Genomic DNA, 15725 nt, shown 5'->3' on the forward strand with positions numbered 1-15725 from the left:
TCTAAAACAAGGTCAGGGTAAGACTCCTCTAAAACAAGACCAGGGTAAGACTCCTCTAAAACAAGTCCAGGGTAAGACTCCTCTAAAACAAGACCAGGGTAAGACTCCTCTAAAACAAGGCCAGGGTAAGACTCCTCTAAAACAAGGCCAGGGTAAGAGTCCTCTAAAACAAGACCAGGGTAAGAGTCCTCTAAAACAAGGCCAGGGTAAGACTCCTCTAAAACAAGACCAGGGCAAGACTCCTCTAAAACAAGGCCAGGGTAAGACTCCTCTAAAACTAGGCCAGGGTAAGACTCCTCTAAAACAAGACCAGGTTAAGAGTCCTCTAAAACAAGACCAGGGTAAGAGTCCTCTAAAACAAGACCAGGGTAAGACTCCTCTAAAACAAGACCAGGGTAAGACTCATCAGGCTGATTTCCATAGCCCCTGCAGATATCATTCTACAGCTGCTGGAGTCAGTCTGCACTCACCCTGCCAAGGCCCTTACACATGGACACACCCTGCCAAGGCTCTCAGTCGGTCATATCCCTGCACTATGAAATATGAGCCTATAGATGCTTATAGATGCACATCATGCATTTACTCTGTCATAGCACGTGATTTGAGCTGGTTTGAGCTGATATACGAATACCATTAGCTGTCACTAGAGGGAGGTGTTCTTCAGCTCAGTACCACAGACTACCTCAGACCTGACTGTCCTGCTGACACAGTTCACTAACCCCAGTACCACAGATTACCTCAGACCTGACTGTCCTGCTGACACAGTTCACTAACCCCAGTACCACAGACTACCTCAGACCTGACTGTCCTGCTGACACAGTTCACTAACCCCAGTACCACAGACTACCTCAGACCTGACTGTCCTGCAGACACAACTGACAGTGATACTGTACTTTAGGTTGTGTTAAGGGTATCTTCATAGGGTGTAGCTGTTTACAATACACTCAGAACATACCACTGATAACCTGCTGTTAGAGTCATTCAAAGTGCTGTATGTGTGGGTATTGTCTTAATGTCTAATCTGATGGAAATAATGACTATACTGTATGTGTGGGTATTATCTTAATGTCTAATCTGATGGAAATAATGACTATACTGTATGTGTGGGTATTGTCTTAATGTCTAATCTGATGGAAATAATGACTATACTGTATGTGTGGGTATTGTCGTAATGTCTAATCTGATGGAAATAATGACTATACTGTATGTGTGGGTATTGTCGTAATGTCTAATCTGATGGAAATAATGACTATACTGTATGTGTGGGTATTATCTTAATGTCTAATCTGATGGAAATAATGACTATACTGTATGTGTGGGTATTGTCGTAATGTCTAATCTGATGGAAATAATGACTATACTGTATGTGTGGGTATTGTCTTAATGTCTAATCTGATGGAAATAATGACTGTACTGTATTTATGACTTGATGTTGTGTCTCCCGTCCTCAGAATGACATCACACCGCTGCATGTGGCTTCTAAGAGAGGGAATGGCAACATGGTGAAAGTTCTGCTGGAGAGGGGAGGCACGATAGACGCCAGGACTAAGGTTAGATATACACTGTACTACATTATACAACGGGTGGGTCTAATCCTGAAGGCTGATTGGTTAAATCAGCATTCTAGCCGGCGTCTATTCCACAAGTTACCACCGGCTAAATCTATGACATTAAAATGCCTATTTACTCTGTTCCATCTGACTGCACAATCCACTGTCTCATCAGCCCAGCCAGGCAATTTATAACCTTTATCTCCACTATAAAAAGCATCTAGACGTTATCTCACATTTCTTTTAGACTAACATTTAGTTTTAACAGCGGAGATTTGTATAAACCTTGCTGTCTGTCACTCCGACATTTTCAACATTGTTTCTATATTCATATTAGATCTCCAGCTGTCCCATAGCAATGTGTCGGGAGTCGGGACGAGACAGACAGGCAGGCAGCGTTTCTCAGACAGTCCAAATCATGAATCAGCTTGTATACCTTTTCTGGATATATACAAAGAAATGTCCATTGAAAAAAAGGTAAAAAACAAAAGGAAGTGCAGCTAGTTTGTGGTCTTTCCAGCTTCAGTTTGAAGTGATTGTGTTAGCTGTGTTGTTGGCTAGCTCCTCTGAACAACGAGTGAGCAGTCCTGACGAGTGACCACATTTCCTACGCCAGGCAAAATCGTACCTCATTAGCTCATTGTTATGGATGTATCCAAATAAATGTCACTAGAAAACAACTTAAGCAAATGAAAATGCGGCTACTTTGCTGTTATTCTGGCTGTACTTTTTGACGTGATGGTAATTTAGCCGTAGTTGGCTAGCTGGCAAGCAAGGGATAAGGACGTTGCCAGCCAGAATGGCAATGGAACATTGATCACTTTAGAAGTGTCTTTGTGTTTCCAAGTCACTAAATCTTCATCAGCGCCAATTGAGAATGCACTGAGTACAACGCTCAGTCGGACCTCATAGAACTTTCCACGATGTAGTGACGCAACGTGAAACCTGTGAAATCTTAACATCTATGTTTCTGTTGTGGTGTATATTATGACATAAAGCCCTGTATGGAAGCTGCTCTTCTCTAGTATTGTCTCAGTCCCAGATGTAACATGGTTGTTTTGACAATAGAAATAGCAATACTACTGTAAATGATTAATGTTTATTGTCCTACAGGAGGACTGGACCATGGTCAGATTCATGTTTATTTTCTTACAGGAGGACTGGTCCATGGTCAGAATCATGTTTATTGTCCTACTGGAGGACTGGTCCGTGGTCAGATTCATGTTTATTTTCCTACGGGAGGACTGGTCCATGGTCAGATTCATGTTTATTGTCCTACGGGAGGACTGGTCTGTGGTCAGATTCATGTTTATTGTCCTACAGGAGGACTGGTCTGTGGTCAGATTCATGTTTATTGTCCTACAGGAAGTCAATCTAGCTCACACACAACATACACAAAACATCTAGAAAGCCCAGCAGGAAAGAACCAATAGTCAGAGATCCAGTAAGTAACCTGTGTAATGCTCTACTTCCCCTTAACCTCTGACCCCAGGACGGTCTGACCCCTCTCCACTGTGGCGCCAGGAGCGGACATGAACAGGTGCTGGAGATGCTGCTAGACAGAGGAGCTCCCATCCTGTCCAAAACTAAGGTACAGTAACTATGACAATGACTTTCTCTCTCTGTCCCTGTCCCCCCTCTAAACTGTCTGTCTGTACCCCTCCAGAACGGTCTGTCTCCCCTCCACATGGCCACCCAGGGGGACCATCTGAACTGTGTTCAGCTCCTGCTACACCACGAGGTTCCTGTTGATGATGTCACCAACGACTATCTGACGGCCCTGCATGTCGCCGCCCACTGCGGACACTACAAGGTCGCCAAGGTCATTGTGGACAAGAAGGCCAATCCCAACGCTAAAGCACTGGTAAGCATCAGTCACACTGTGTATTAAAATCGCTGTTAGATGTTAGCTTAGCTTAAGCTTAGCATTATTTTAGTAATAAGTTAGCATTAACTTTAGCAGTAGCTACTCTTCCTGGGATCCACACTAAATTGGAATCACAGAACAGTAACATGGGAACAGTAACATCACTTCCTGTTGTATATCATTCTGCCTCATCCAGTCCACAGCCTCTGAGGCTGACAGTAAAGTGTGTTGGCTGGCTGCAGGGTTAGGGCTAGGGTTTATGGCATCAGGCAGCCACTAGTATACTGGCATGGTGTTTAGTCATTGGAACAGAATGACTGAAGTTTAGAGAGAAAAAGGAAGAAGTAAAGAGGGAACTGAAGAAATAACACACGGTGCCAAACCTCAAAGCAGCCAGAGGCCAGTTACTGTAACTCCACATGTTTATCTGGTTAGTATCTGGTTAGCTGTGTGTTAACCAGGCTGGTTAGCTGTGTGTTAACCAGGCTGGTTAGCTGTGGGTTAACCAGGCTGGTTAGCTGTGTGTTAACCAGGCTGGTTAGCTGTGTGTTAACCAGGCTGGTTAGCTGTGTGTTAACCAGGCTGGTTAGCTGTGTGTTAACCAGCCAGGACATCTATAGAGTTGTGTTGTGTGTTAACCAGGCTGGTTAGCTGTGTGTTAACCAGGCTGGTTAGCTGTGTGTTAACCAGGCTGGTTAGTTGTGTGTTAACCAGGCTGGACATCTGTAGAGTTGTGCTGTGTGTTAACCAGCCAGGACATCTATAGAGTTGTGCTGTGTGTTAACCAGGCTGGACATCTGTAGAGTTGTGCTGTGTGTTAACCAGGCTGGACATCTATAGAGTTGTGTTGTGTGTTAACCAGCCAGGACATCTGTAGAGTTGTGCTGTGTGTTAACCAGCCAGGACATCTATAGAGTTGTGTTGTGTGTTAACCAGCCAGGACATCTGTAGAGTTGTGCTGTGTGTTAACCAGGCTGGATGCTGTGTGTTAACCAGCCAGGACATCTGTAGAGTTGTGCTGTGTGTTAACCAGCCAGGACATCTGTAGAGTTGTGTTGTGTGTTAACCAGCCAGGACATCTGTAGAGTTGTGCTGTGTGTTAACCAGCCAGGACATCTGTAGAGTTGTGTTGTGTGTTAACCAGCCAGGACATCTGTAGAGTTGTGCTGTGTGTTAACCAGCCAGGACATCTGTAGAGTTGTGTTGTGTGTTAACCAGCCAGGACATCTGTAGAGTTGTGCTGTGTGTTAACCAGCCAGGACATCTGTAGAGTTGTGCTGTGTGTTAACCAGGCTGGATGCTGTGTGTTAACCAGCCAGGACATCTGTAGAGTTGTGCTGTGTGTTAACCAGGCTGGATGCTGTGTGTTAACCAGCCAGGACATCTATAGAGTTGTGCTGTGTGTTAACCAGCCAGGACATCTGTAGAGTTGTGCTGTGTGTTAACCAGGCTGGATGCTGTGTGTTAACCAGCCAGGACATCTATAGAGTTATGCTGTGTGTTAACCAGCCAGGACATCTGTCGAGTTGTGTTGTGTGTTAACCAGCCAGGACATCTGTAGAGTTGTGTTGTGTGTTAACCAGCCAGGACATCTGTAGAGTTGTGTTGTGTGTTAACCAGGCTGGTTAGCTGTGTGTTAACCAGCCAGGACATCTATAGAGTTGTGTTGTGTGTTAACCAGCCAGGACATCTATAGAGTTGTGTTGTGTGTTAACCAGCCAGGACATCTATAGAGTTGTGCTGTGTGTTAACCAGCCAGGACATCTATAGAGTTGTGTTGTGTGTTAACCAGCCAGGACATCTGTAGAGTTGTGTTGTGTGTTAACCAGCCAGGACATCTGTAGAGTTGTGTTGTGTGTTAACCAGGCTGGACATCTGTAGAGTTGTGCTGTGTGTTAACCAGGCTGGATGCTGTGTGTTAACCAGGCTGGACATCTATAGAGTTGTGCTGTGTGTTAACCAGACAGGACATCTGTAGAGTTGTGTTGTGTGTTAACCAGCCAGGACATCTGTAGAGTTGTGCTGTGTGTTAACCAGGCTGGACATCTGTAGAGTTGTGCTGTGTGTTAACCAGCCAGGACATCTATAGAGTTGTGTTGTGTGTTAACCAGCCAGGACATCTATAGAGTTGTGTTGTGTGTTAACCAGCCAGGACATCTGTAGAGTTGTGATGTGTGTTAACCAGCCAGGACATCTATAGAATTGTGTTGTGTGTTAACCAGCCAGGACATCTATAGAGTTGTGTTGTGTGTTAACCAGCCAGGACATCTGTAGAGTTGTGTTGTGTGTTAACCAGCCAGGACATCTGTAGAGTTGTGTTGTGTGTTAACCAGGCTGGACATCTATAGAGTTGTGCTGTGTGTTAACCAGCCAGGACATCTGTAGAGTTGTGTTGTGTGTTAACCAGCCAGGACATCTATAGAGTTGTGCTGTGTGTTAACCAGCCAGGACATCTATAGAGTTGTGTTGTGTGTTAACCAGCCAGGACATCTGTAGAGTTGTGTTGTGTGTTAACCAGGCTGGACATCTATAGAGTTGTGCTGTGTGTTAACCAGACAGGACATCTGTAGAGTTGTGTTGTGTGTTAACCAGCCAGGACATCTGTAGAGTTGTGCTGTGTGTTAACCAGGCTGGACATCTGTAGAGTTGTGTTGTGTGTTAACCAGGCTGGATGCTGTGTGTTAACCAGCCAGGACATCTGTAGAGTTGTGCTGTGTGCTAACCAGGCTGGACATCTGTAGAGTTGTGCTGTGTGTTAACCAGGCTGGACATCTGTAGAGTTGTGCTGTGTGCTAACCAGGCTGGACATCTGTAGAGTTGTGCTGTGTGTTAACCAGCCAGGACATCTGTAGAGTTGTGCTGTGTGCTAACCAGGCTGGACATCTGTAGAGTTGTGCTGTGTGTTAACCAGGCTGGACATCTGTAGAGTTGTGCTGTGTGTTAACCAGCCAGGACATCTATAGAGTTGTGTTGTGTGTTAACCAGGCTGGACATCTGTAGAGTTGTGCTGTGTGTTAACCAGGCTGGACATCTGTAGAGTTGTGCTGTGTGTTAACCAGCCAGGACATCTGTAGAGTTGTGTTGTGTGTTAACCAGGCTGGATGCTGTGTGTTAACCAGCCAGGACATCTGTAGAGTTGTGCTGTGTGTTAACCAGCCAGGACATCTATAGAGTTGTGCTGTGTGTTAACCAGCCAGGACATCTGTAGAGTTGTGCTGTGTGTTAACCAGCCAGGACATCTGTAGAGTTGTGCTGTGTGTTAACCAGCCAGGACATCTATAGAGTTGTGCTGTGTGTTAACCAGCCAGGACATCTGTAGAGTTGTGTTGTGTGTTAACCAGGCTGGACATCTGTAGAGTTGTGCTGTGTGTTAACCAGCCAGGACATCTGTAGAGTTGTGTTGTGTGTTAACCAGCCAGGACATCTGTAGAGTTGTGTTGTGTGTTAACCAGCCAGGACATCTGTAGAGTTGTGCTGTGTGTTAACCAGCCAGGACATCTATAGAGTTGTGTTGTGTGTTAACCAGCCAGGACATCTGTAGAGTTGTGTTGTGTGTTAACCAGCCAGGACATCTGTAGAGTTGTGTTGTGTGTTAACCAGGCTGGATGCTGTGTGTTAACCAGCCAGGACATCTGTAGAGTTGTGTTGTGTGTTAACCAGCCAGGACATCTATAGAGTTGTGCTGTGTGTTAACCAGCCAGGACATCTGTAGAGTTGTGCTGTGTGTTTTTCTTTTAGAATGGTTTCACTCCGCTCCACATCGCCTGCAAGAAGAACAGAATCAAAGTGATGGAACTGCTGCTGAAACACGGAGCGTCCATACAGGCAGTGACCGAGGTAGGAACTGAAACACGGAGCGTCCATACAGGCAGTGACCGAGGTAGGAACTGAAACACGGAGCGTCCATACAGGCAGTGACCGAGGTAGGAACTGAAACACGGAGCGTCCATACAGGCAATGACCGAGGTAGGAACTGAAACACGGAGCGTCCATACAGGCAGTGACCGAGGTAGGAACTGAAACACGGAGCATCCATACAGGCATTGACCGAGGTAGGAACTGACACGGAGCGTCTATACAGACAGTGACCGAGGTAGGAACTGAAACACGGAGCGTCCATACAGGCAGTGACCGAGGTAGGAACTGAAACACGGAGCGTCCATACAGGCAATGACCGAGGTAGGAACTGAAACACGGAGCTTCCATACAGGCAGTGACCAAGGTAGGAACTGAAACACGGAGCTTCCATACAGGCAGTGACCAAGGTAGGAACTGAAACACGGAGCGTCCATACAGGCAGTGACCGAGGTAGGAACTGAAACACGGAGCATCCATACAGGCATTGACCGAGGTAGGAACTGACACGGAGCGTCTATACAGACAGTGACCGAGGTAGGAACTGAAACACGGAGCATCCATACAGGCAGTGACCAAGGTAGGACCTGACACGGAGCGTCCATACAGGCAGTGACCGAGGTAGGAACTGAAATGGAGCATCTATACAGGCAGTGACCGAGGTAGGAACTGAAACACGGAGCGTCCATACAGGCAGTGACCGAGGTAGGAACTGAAACACGGAGCGTCCATACAGGCAGTGACCGAGGTAGGAACTGAAACACGGATTGTCCATACAGGCAGTGACCGAGGTAGGACCTGAAACACGGAGTGTCCATACAGGCAGTGACCAAGGTAGGAACTGAAACACGGAGCGTCTATACAGGCAGTGACCAAGGTAGGACCTGACACACGGAGCGTCCATACAGGCAGTAACTGAGGTAGGAACTGACAGGGAGCGTCTATACAGGCAGTGACCGAGGTAGGAATTGAAACACGGAGCGTCCATACAGGCAGTGACCGAGGTAGAAGCTGAAACACGGAGCGTCTATACAGGCAGTGACCGAGCTAGGAACTGAAACACAGAGCGTCTATACAGGCAGTGACCGAGGTAGGAACTGACACGGAGCGTCTATACAGGCAGTGACCGAGGTAGGAACTGAAACACGGCGTGTCTATACAGTCAGTGACCGAGTTAGGAACTGACACAGAGCGTCTATACAGACAGTGACCGAGATAGAACCTGAAACACGGAGCGTCCATACAGGCAGTGACCGAGGTAGGAACTGAAACACGGAGCGTCCATACAGGCAGTGACTGAGGTAGGAACTGACACGAAGCGTCTATACAGGCAGTGATCGATGTAGGAACTGAAACACGGAGCGTCCATACAGGCAGTGACCGAGGTAGGAACTGAAACACGGAGCGTCCACACAGGCAGTGACCGAGGTAGGAACTGAAACACGGAGCGTCCATACTGGCAGTGACCGAGGTAGGAACTGACACGGAGTGTCCATACAGGCAGTGACCGAGGTAGAGGCTGAAACACGGAGTGTCTATACAGGCAGTGACCGAGGTAGGAACTGACACGGAGCGTCTATACAGGCAGTGACCGAGGTAGGAACTGACACGGAGCGTCTATACAGGCAGTGACCGAGGTAGGAACTGAAACACGGAGCATCTATACAGGCAGTGACCGAGGTAGGAACTGACACGGAGCGTCCATACAGGCAGTGACCGAGGTAGGAACTGACACGGAGCGTCTATACAGGCAGTGACCGAGGTAAGAACTGAAACACGGAGCGTCCATACAGGCAGTGACCGAGGTAGGAACTGAAACACGGAGCGTCCATACAGGCAGTGACCGAGGTAGGAACTGAAACACGGAGCGTCTATACAGGCAGTGCCCGAGGTAGGAACTGAAACACGGAGCATCTATACAGGCAGTGACCGAGGTAGGAACTGACACGGAGCGTCTATACAGGCAGTGACCGAGGTAGGAACTGAAACACGGAGCGTCCATACAGGCAGTGACCGAGGTAGGAACTGACACAGAGCGTCCATACAGGCAGTGACCGAGGTAGGCACTGACACGGAGCGTCTATACAGGCAGTGCCCGAGGTAGGAACTGAAACACGGAGCATCTATACAGGCAGTGACCGAGGTAGGAACTGACACGGAGCGTCTATACAGGCAGTGCCCGAGGTAGGAACTGAAACACGGAGCATCTATACAGGCAGTGACCGGGGTAGGAACTGAAACACGGAGCGTCCATACAGGCAGTGACTGAGGTAGGAACTGAAACACGGAGCATCTATACAGGCAGTGACCGAGGTAAGAACTGAAACACGGAGCGTCCATACAGGCAGTGACCGAGGTAGGAACTGAAACACGGAGCGTCCATACAGGCAGTGACCGAGGTAGGAACTGAAACACGGAGCGTCCAAACAGGCAGTGACCGAGGTAGGAACTGAAACACGGAGCGTCCATACAGGCAGTGACCGAGGTAGGAACTGACACAGAGCGTCCATACAGGCAGTGACCGAGGTAGGCACTGACACGGAGCGTCTATACATGCAGTGCCCGAGGTAGGAACTGAAACACGGAGCATCTATACAGGCAGTGACCGAGGTAGGAACTGACACGGAGCGTCTATACAGGCAGTGCCCGAGGTAGGAACTGAAACACGGAGCATCTATACAGGCAGTGACCGGGGCAGGAACTGAAACACGGAGCGTCCATACAGGCAGTGACTGAGGTAGGAACTGAAACACGGAGCATCTATACAGGCAGTGACCGAGGTAAGATCTGACACGGAGCGTCCATACAGGCAGTGACCGAGGTAGGAACTGAAACACGGAGCGTCCATACAGGCAGTAACTGAGGTAGGAACTGACACGGAGCGTCTATACAGGCAGTTACCGAGGTAGGAACTGAAACACGGAGCGTCCATACAGGCAGTGACCGAGGTAGGAACTGAAACACGGAGCGTCCATACAGGCAGTGACCGAGGTAGGAACTGAAACACGGAGCGTCTATACAGGCAGTGCCCGAGGTAGGAACTGAAACACGGAGCATCTATACAGGCAGTGACCGAGGTAGGAACTGACACGGAGCGTCTATACAGGCAGTGACCGAGGTAGGAACTGAAACACGGAGCGTCCATACAGGCAGTGACCGAGGTAGGAACTGACACAGAGCGTCCATACAGGCAGTGACCGAGGTAGGCACTGACACGGAGCGTCTATACAGGCAGTGCCCGAGGTAGGAACTGAAACACGGAGCATCTATACAGGCAGTGACCGAGGTAGGAACTGACACGGAGCGTCTATACAGGCAGTGCCCGAGGTAGGAACTGAAACACGGAGCATCTATACAGGCAGTGACCGGGGTAGGAACTGAAACACGGAGCGTCCATACAGGCAGTGACTGAGGTAGGAACTGAAACACGGAGCATCTATACAGGCAGTGACCGAGGTAAGAACTGAAACACGGAGCGTCCATACAGGCAGTGACCGAGGTAGGAACTGAAACACGGAGCGTCCATACAGGCAGTGACCGAGGTAGGAACTGAAACACGGAGCGTCCAAACAGGCAGTGACCGAGGTAGGAACTGAAACACGGAGCGTCCATACAGGCAGTGACCGAGGTAGGAACTGACACAGAGCGTCCATACAGGCAGTGACCGAGGTAGGCACTGACACGGAGCGTCTATACATGCAGTGCCCGAGGTAGGAACTGAAACACGGAGCATCTATACAGGCAGTGACCGAGGTAGGAACTGACACGGAGCGTCTATACAGGCAGTGCCCGAGGTAGGAACTGAAACACGGAGCATCTATACAGGCAGTGACCGGGGCAGGAACTGAAACACGGAGCGTCCATACAGGCAGTGACTGAGGTAGGAACTGAAACACGGAGCATCTATACAGGCAGTGACCGAGGTAAGATCTGACACGGAGCGTCCATACAGGCAGTGACCGAGGTAGGAACTGAAACACGGAGCGTCCATACAGGCAGTAACTGAGGTAGGAACTGACACGGAGCGTCTATACAGGCAGTTACCGAGGTAGGAACTGAAACACGGAGCGTCCATACAGGCAGTGACCGAGGAAAGAACTGAAACACGGAGCGTCTATACAGGCAGTGACCGAGGTAGAAGCTGAAACACGGAGCGTCTATACAGGCAGTGACCGAGGTAGGAACTGAAACACGGAGCGTCTATACAGGCAGTGACCGAGTTAGGAACTGAAACACGGAGCGTCCATACAGGCAGTGACCGAGGTAGAAGCTGAAACACGGAGCGTCTATACAGGCAGTGACCGAGGTAGGAACTGACACGGAGCGTCTATACAGGCAGTGACCGAGGTAGGAACTGAAACACGGAGCGTCCATACAGACAGTGACCGAGGTAGAAGCTGAAACACGGAGCGTCTATACAGGCAGTGACCGAGGTAGGAACTGACACGGAGCGTCTATACAGGCAGTGACCGAGGTAGGAACTGAAACACGGAGCGTCCATACAGGCAGTGACCGAGGTGGGAACTGAAACACGGAGCGTCCATACAGGCAGTGACCGAGGTAGGAACTTCAGAAGACCTACAGAGGAACACCTAACTAACTTTACAAAAACTACAGAAGACCTACAGAGGACCTACTAACTAACATGTTGTCTTCTGACTGACTGTGTCTCACTGTTCAACCATTCTAGAATGGATCTCTGTTCTGTGGTGTTTGTCTTTGATAGGTGGACATGGACACTAAGTTCTGGTGATTGGAGTTGTTTGCTACAGACGTTTTGAAGTGAATAGAAGTATCTGAGTTAGCTGAGGTTCTGTGTTAGGAGTTTTATCCGGACATGACACATGTTGCTGACAGGGTCTTGAGGAGGAAGGCTTGGTGCTGGTCAGAGGGGCTGGCTCTGGTATCAGTTTTTACCAGAAAAGGGCCAGATAACTTCTGTTGTGAGCTAGGGGCTGGGGACTATGCACTCGGTGAACTGCCTACAACTTTAAAGCGGACTTTCTCTGTTCCTAGAATAACTATGTGTCTCCGTTTCAATCGGGTCTCTTGTTCCTAGCCTAACTCTGTGTCTCTGTTACAGTCGGGTCTCACTCCGATCCATGTGGCGGCTTTCATGGGACACGATAACATCGTCACTCAGCTGACGAATCATGGAGCTTCGCCAAACACAACTAATGTGGTGAGTCACAGAATATACTCTCTCCCTCTCTCTCCCTTTCTCCCTCTCTCTCTCTCTCTCTCTCTCTCTCTCTTTCTTATTATCTCTCTATCTATCTATCTATCTCTCTCTCTCTCTCTCTCTCTCTCTCTCTCTCTCTCTCTTTCTTGCTATCTCTCTCTCTTTCTTACTATCTCTCTCTCTCTCTCTCTCTCTCTCTCTCTCTCTCTCTCTCTCTCTTTCTCTGTGTGTGTTTGATAGAACCCTGGTACCTAACCTGTGTGTTTGATAGAACCCTGGTACCTAACCTGTGCGTTTGATAGAACCCTGGTATCTAACCTGTGTGTTTGATAGAACCCTGGTACTTAAACCTGTGTGTTTGATAGAATCCTGGTACCTAACCTGTGTGTTTGTGAAGTAACATTTCTAACCTGTGTGTATCTCTGAGTTCCAGAGGGGAGAGACGGCGCTCCACATGGCAGCGAGGGCCGGCCAGGCTGGCGTAGTCAAATACCTGGTTCAGAGCGGAGCCAGAGTGGATGTCAAGGCCAAGGTAGGACTGGCGAAAAACCCAATACTAACTGGAGAAAAAAACTAAATTGACTGGAGAGAATCTCCCATACTGACCAGAGAGAATCCCTCATACTGACTGGTGAGAATCCCCCATACTGACCAGAGAGGATACCCCATACTGACTGGTGAGAATCCCCCATACTGACTGGTAAGAATCCCCCATACTGACTGGAGAGAATCCCCCATACTGACTGGTGAGAATCCCCCATACTGACCAGAGAGAATCCCTCATACTGACTGGTGAGAATCCCCCATACTGACTGGAGAGAATCTCCCATACTGACCAGAGAGAATCCCCCATACTGACTGGTGAGAATCTCCCATACTGACCAGAGAGAATCCCTCATACTGACTGGTGAGAATCTCCCATACTGACCAGAGAGAATCCCCCATACTGACTGGTGAGAATCCCCCATACTGACTGGTGAGAATCCCCCATACTGACTGGAGAGAATCCCCCATACTGACTGGTGAGAATCCCCCATACTGACTGGAGAGAATCCCCCATACTGACTGGAGAGAATCCCCCATACTGACCAGAGAGAATCCCTCATACTGACTGGTGAGAATCCCCCATACTGACCAGAGAGAATCCCCCATACTGACTGGTGAGAATCCCCCATACTGACTGGTGAGAATCCCCCATACTGACTGGAGAGAATCCCCCATACTGACCAGAGAGAATCCCTCATACTGACTGGTGAGAATCCCCCATACTGACCAGAGAGAATCCCCCATACTGACTGGTGAGAATCCCCCATACTGACTGGTGAGAATCCCCCATACTGACTGGAGAGAATCCCCCATACTGACTGGTGAGAATCCCCCATACTGACTGGAGAGAATCCCCCATACTGACTGGAGTGATTCTCCCATACCGACTGGAGAGAATCCCGACTGGTGTAGCTAGTAATTTTAGTAGTTCTATGGCCTATTGATTCTCCTCACGCCATTTGCACACACTGTATATAGACTTTCTTTTTTTTTCTATTGTGTTATTGACTGTATGTTTGTTTATTCCATGTGTAACTCTGTGTTGTTGTTTCTGTCGCAATTCTTTGCTTTATCTTGGCCAGGTTGCAGTTGTAAATGAGAACTTGTTCTCGACTAGCCTACCTGGTTAAATTAAGGTGAAATAAAACAAGTTAAAACAAATATAAAAAAATTACATTAAAATAAGGTATTCTTATTGGTGGAGTTATTACATTAAAATAAGGTATTGTTATTGGTGGAGTTATTACATTAAAATAAGGTATTCTTATTGGTGGAGTTATTACATTAAAATAAGGTATTGTTATTGGTGGAGTTATTACATTAAAATAAGGTATTCTTATTGATGGAGTTATTACATTAAAATAAGGTATTGTTATTGATGGAGTTATTACATTAAAATAAGGTTTTGTTATTGGTGGAGTTATTATATTAACATAAGGTATTGTTATTGGTGGAGTTATTACATTAAAATAAGGTATTCTTATTGGTGGAGTTATTACATTAAAATAAGGTATTGTTATTGATGGAGTTATTACATTAAAATAAGGTATTGATATTGGTGGAGTTATTATATTAACATAAGGTATTGTTATTGGTGGAGTTAATATATTAACATAAGGCTTTCTTATTGGTGGAGTTATTACATTAAAATAAGGTATTGGTATTGATGGAGTTATTACATTAAAATAAGGTATTGTTATTGGTGGAGTTATTATATTAAAATATGGTATTGGTATTGAAGGAGTTATTACATTAAAATAAGGTATTGTTATTGGTGGAGTTATTATATTAAAATAAGGTATTGTTATTGGTGGAGTTATTATATTAACATAAGGTATTGTTATTGGTGGAGTTAATATATTAACATAAGGTATTGTTATTGGTGGAGTTAATATATTAACATAAGGTATTGTTATTGGTGGAGTTATTATATTTAAATGAGGTATTCTTAGCCATGTGGAGTATTTACAGTTGGATTACTATATATACTGTGACTTGTTGTCACAGTTGATCTTAAGAAAAATGTTTTTTGGTGGTCTGTTGAAGTGTCTTTGCTCATGTTTGTCTCCTGTCTGTCCTCTAACCCTCTGTCCCTGTCTCCAGGACAACCAGACCCCGCTCCACATCTCCAGTCGTCTGGGGAAGCCTGACATCGTGCTGTATCTGCTGCAGAATGGGGCGTGTCCTGACGCCACTACCACCTCTGGCTACACCCCCCTACACCTGGCTGCCAAAGAGGGACACAGAGACGTCTCCTCAGTCCTCCTTGACCAGGGGGCTTCTCCAGACATCACTACCAAGGTACACACTACACCCAACACACTTCACTCTACACACTTCACCCTACTACTAACCCTACACACTACTAACCCTATTAGAGAGGGACACAGAGACATCACCTCAGTCGTCCTTGACACTACTTTACACTTTGCACTACACACTATACCCTACACACTACACCCTACACACAGAGTTATAACTAGTTCCACTGGAGGAGGGTTAGAGTTATAACTAGTTCCACTGGAGGAAGGTTAGAGTTATAACTATAGTTCCACTGGAGGAGGGTTAGAGTTATAACTATAGTTCCCTGGAGGAGGGTTAGAGTTATAACTATAGTTCCCTGGAGGAGGGTTAGAGTTATAACTAGTTCCACTGGAAGAGGGTTAGAGTTATAACTAGTTCCACTGGAGGAGGGTTAGAGTTATAACTATAGTTCCCTGGAGGA

General features: G+C 47.2%; 1 protein-coding gene across 1 annotated transcript in view; it reads left to right on the forward strand.

Moving 5' to 3' along the window:
* The window catches only part of LOC139381245 (ankyrin-3-like), a 201276-nt gene that overhangs the window by 50400 nt on the left and 135151 nt on the right, over positions 1 to 15725 (forward strand). The window contains exons 9-15 of the mRNA XM_071124721.1: positions 1452 to 1550; positions 3043 to 3141; positions 3217 to 3414; positions 7156 to 7254; positions 12356 to 12454; positions 12888 to 12986; positions 15104 to 15301. Of these exons, the coding sequence (XP_070980822.1) occupies positions 1452 to 1550; positions 3043 to 3141; positions 3217 to 3414; positions 7156 to 7254; positions 12356 to 12454; positions 12888 to 12986; positions 15104 to 15301 (891 nt within the window). The remainder of the gene's footprint in view (positions 1 to 1451; positions 1551 to 3042; positions 3142 to 3216; positions 3415 to 7155; positions 7255 to 12355; positions 12455 to 12887; positions 12987 to 15103; positions 15302 to 15725) is intronic.

Source organism: Oncorhynchus clarkii, chromosome 23, assembly GCF_045791955.1.
Source record: "Oncorhynchus clarkii lewisi isolate Uvic-CL-2024 chromosome 23, UVic_Ocla_1.0, whole genome shotgun sequence".
In the NCBI taxonomy this organism is placed as follows: Eukaryota; Metazoa; Chordata; class Actinopteri; order Salmoniformes; family Salmonidae; genus Oncorhynchus; species Oncorhynchus clarkii.